Here is a 4,149-nt window from a genome sequence, read left to right on the forward strand (position 1 = left end):
CCCCCTCCCCCACTGCCCCCCACTCCCTCCCTCTCCCCCCACTGCCTCCCTCCTATTTCTGCTGTACCCTTGCTTCTCCATTCGATGTTGCCTGTCCCAGGCCCCTGGGCACTTCCCTGATGCCCTGCCCGGAGGAATGAGGGGGTTTCTTGCTAATTCTTACCTGCCACCCGCTGAGCCACCAGTCCCTCCAAGTTATAATGTTCTTCCTCGGGCATCCTGGTGATGCCATCAAAGCTGGCAGATTTGACGGGAGCCTGTGCCACAGTGTAGGATGGGAACGTGGCTCCACTGTAGGGGGTGAATGGTGGATCCAGAGAGGATGACTTGGCGCTGAGACCTCGTCTGTAACTTGTGGCTGTGGTGTCAGCTGGCTGTGCCAACTGGCTGAGATGGCCATAGTTTGGGTAATAGGCACTGCCAGGGATAGACTGGTGTTCCTGAGGCGGATAGGCACTCTGTAGGCCATTGTCCACGTGTCTCTGATCTTGTCCCGGTGAGCTCTGATGGATCAGATCAGTGGTGCGTGCCAATGGTTGGCTTGGCATAGACAGGTTGGCAGACACAATGGATGTCTGGGCGCTGTCTGGGATGTTGGCCTGAGGGGTGGGCTCACTCTGAAACCTTTTGGCCTGAGACAAGGAAGGATCGAGGTCCAGCATGAGGATGTTGAGGGCCTCAATGGATTGTTCAATCTCCTGCTGGGAGGCCATCCTTGGGAACGCCGGGATGTTGTGGCTTTGCAGCGTGGGTTCGGAGCTGCTGTGCTGTGGGCTCTGAGTTCTCAGAGTGCTGCCGCTGGGTCCCTCAGGCAGCCCGTTGGCCTGTGGGTGCAACAGTGACCAGCTGCCCTGCTGCTGCCAACTACTCAGGCCTCTCTGGACAGCGTCTCTGCTGCTGGTACTACGCGCCGGTGTCTGGGGCACCGGCTCATGCCTGGAGCTATCCGGCGTGCTGAATGACTGTGAGCGATACATGGCGTTCGGGCCAGTAGGGTAGGACTGTTGGACAATGGCAGTCTGAGGCTGTTGGATGCAGCTTGGCATGGTGTAAGTGACTGGCTGGGGGCTGGAGATGACAGGGACCAAGTGAGCCCGCGGAGCTGGGGCTTGTCCAGTCTGCGTCAGGCTGTTGCTTCTCGGGATGTTTTTGGTGTAACCAGGTTCCGCTGACTCTGGGTCACTGTAGCCCCCTCGCTGGGGTTTGTTGGCGTAACCCAATGGCGGCCCATTGGGCATGAGCCCAGTCTGGTCCATGGGAGGAGACTCGCGGTAGTTCGCCTCTCCTGCTGCTGAGGGGTAGGCACCCTCAAAGGACGAGAGGGTCCCCACGCTGTCAACGCTGTTCAGGTCATGGTTGGGCAAGTCGTCATCTAGAATGTCAGTCTCCCGCTCAGCGTTGGCCAATGGCAGGTCTCCGTTAACGTGGACCTGGGCAGGTACCAGCACGTGGTGCGCTCCGGCCGAGACGGTGAGTCCAGCTGCCCGGGTGTGCATGGGCGCCTCACTGTCCAGGCCAAACCCGCTGAGTAAACGGTCAAGTTCCCTCCTCTCCTCAGGCGAGATGCCCTGGGTACTGGCGGGCGGTGGCTCGTCGGTCTTGTCGGTTTTGGTGGAGGCGGTGGAATTGCCCGAGTCACTGCTCACCGAGAGGGTGTGCTCGATGTGATTGGGCACTCCGGGTAAGGGAATGCCGTTGGCAGTGACCGGATTGGCCGTCCCATCGGTCAAGTCCTTCTTCTTTACTTTGGCGTACAGACTCCCATCCAAAGGGCCCTGGGTGTGCACCACATCTACAAGAAACCACAATGGAAACCCATCAAACTGCCATCGGATTAACAACCAGACCCTCTCTGCTCACGGTGCCCTCCAAGTCGTACAGACCAGGGCTCAAACAAGAAATATGAGGGTAAAAACACACAGAGAGACAATACAGGCCTCAATGGTCCAACTCTGGGGGGATACAGGAGCAGAGAGACCTCAGGGTTCACGTACATGATCCTCTGAATGTGGCTGGGCAAGGTGGAACAGTTACTCAGAAAGTTTATCAGATCCTTGGGTTTATAAATAGAGGCACAGAATATAGAAGAAAGGAAGTGATGCTTCACCTCTACACATCATTGGTCAGGCCACACTTGGAACATCGTGTTCTGATCTGGGCACCTTATTTAAGGAAGGATATTAAAGTCCTGGAGAGAGTTCAAAGGAGATTTATTGGAATGATCGCAGGAATAAGGGATTTTAGATACAGGGAAAGATCAGAGAGGTTGGGCTTATTCCCCTTGGAACAGAGAAGGTTAAGAGGTGACCTCACTGAGGTGTTCAAAATGATGCACAGTATTGACAGGGTAAAAGGGATAGTCTGTTTCCACTGGTTGGTATGTCAGTAACAAGGGGTCACAATTTTAAGATTGTCGGTGAGAGAGTTCGGAGTGAGATGGGGAGAAACTCCATTACTCGGAGAGTGGTTAGGAATTGGAATGTGCTGCCTGGGGGGGGATTCCATAGGAGGTTTCAAAGAGAGCTGGGAATGTGTTTGAAAGGGATGAGGTGAGAGGGTTACGGAGATAGGGATGGAGAGTGGGACTGGCTGGGTAGCTCATTCAGGAGCTGGTACAGACACGATGGGGCGAATGGACTCCTTCTGTATCTCTATGATTCTATTAGAACTGAGCCAGAAGTCACATGACACCAGGTTATAGTCCAACAGGTTTATTTGAAATCACAAGCTTTCAGAGCGCTTAGTGTTGTGTGACTTTTGACCTTGTCCATCTCAGTCCAACACCAGCACCTCTTTTTCAAATATAAGAACTCATCTGCTCTTCAAAATAGTGTTCCCCAAGGACACAATAGCATCTCTGAAAGCATAGCATTCCCTCAGCCCTGCTCTGGCAAGGGGTAGCCAGGATTACATACTCATATCTCTGGAGTAGACCTTGAACCCATGACCTTCTAACTGGGTGGGGAGTGAGGAAGAGCTGAGTGATACTCAAATGCAATGAGTCAGAATTTGCTCTGAAGCTAACTGTGTGTGAAATAACACACTGTTACCAATGAACAATGAAGCAGTAACTCCCGCTAAAGAAGAGATTCATAATGAAGTGTCTGAAGTTTCTGGACAAAATGTGCTGTTCCAATGTTCACTTTGTGAAAATAAATAGAGGGCGACCACTGTATCCGTGGGTCTGGTTTCCACAGTGTCAGTTACCCACAGTTTACCGCAGACCAAACATATTACAGGGACATTCCGGAACCAGGCACCGGGCGGGGGGAGGGGGGATCTGGGAAGGTCAATTTCCCATTGAAATGAATGAGTTCGCGATTATCTGTAGTTTCAGGTTTCTGCGTTGGGTCTTAGAACGCATCCCCCATGGTTACGGGGGGGGGGGGGGGGGGGTGGGGGGAACTACTGTACCGTAAACAACACCCAAACCTCCTCAATAAAACCAAAAAGTGCTGGAGAAACTCTGCAGGTCTGGCAGCATTTGTGGAGAGAAAGCAGAGCTAGTGTTCTGGATCTAGTCTGACTCCTCTTCAGAACCAAAGACTGAAGTGTGAAATCTAGTTTGGCAGAAAAGTCGCTACACTCGAAACAGTAACTCTCTCTCTCTTGCTCTCTCCAGAGGTGCTGCCAGACCTGCTGAGTTTTTCCAGCACTTTCTGCTTCTGTTTCAGGATCCACATTTCTTTGTTTGATTCAAACCCCTTTTTTGATACGAATAGCTATAAATTACAAGATCAAGTTGACTGTGGTCAATTTAATTCTTGAACTAGCCTCTTCACTAGGAGTTAATGATGAGGGTTAATCACTTTCTCTATTACAGAAAATGAACAATTAACATAATCAATTCCTTCAGGTATTGAAATAGTTGGTAAGGTTTTAAAAGTCTCAAAGTTAATTAAATAAAATGCATTTTTCCTTTGTCATCTTTTCCTTTCTCATTTACTCCAAATAGTCTTTCCCTCTTTTGATTTCTTCCTTTCCTGATTTTATTCTAATCCACCCAGTCATTCCTCCCTTTTCCACTTTTAGAATCCCTACAGTGTGGAAGCAGGCCATTCAGCCCATCAAGTCCACCCAGATCCATCCCCACTACCCCATAGCCCTGCATTTCCCATGGCTAATCTACTTAACCTACACATCTTCGGA

At 51.1% G+C, this 4,149-nt stretch overlaps 1 protein-coding gene across 1 annotated transcript in view; it reads right to left on the reverse strand.

Annotated features, from left to right (window-relative positions):
* LOC122548196 (tensin-like) overlaps window positions 1-4,149 on the reverse strand; it is a gene marked incomplete at its 3' end in the record, with an annotated part of 42,770 nt that overhangs the window by 8,735 nt on the left and 29,886 nt on the right. The window contains exon 2 of the mRNA XM_043686739.1: window positions 164-1,792. Within this exon, the coding sequence (XP_043542674.1) occupies window positions 164-1,496 (1,333 nt within the window). The remainder of the gene's footprint in view (window positions 1-163; window positions 1,793-4,149) is intronic.

This window comes from Chiloscyllium plagiosum, unplaced genomic scaffold (genome assembly GCF_004010195.1).
Source record: "Chiloscyllium plagiosum isolate BGI_BamShark_2017 unplaced genomic scaffold, ASM401019v2 scaf_8790, whole genome shotgun sequence".
In the NCBI taxonomy this organism is placed as follows: domain Eukaryota; kingdom Metazoa; phylum Chordata; class Chondrichthyes; order Orectolobiformes; family Hemiscylliidae; genus Chiloscyllium; species Chiloscyllium plagiosum.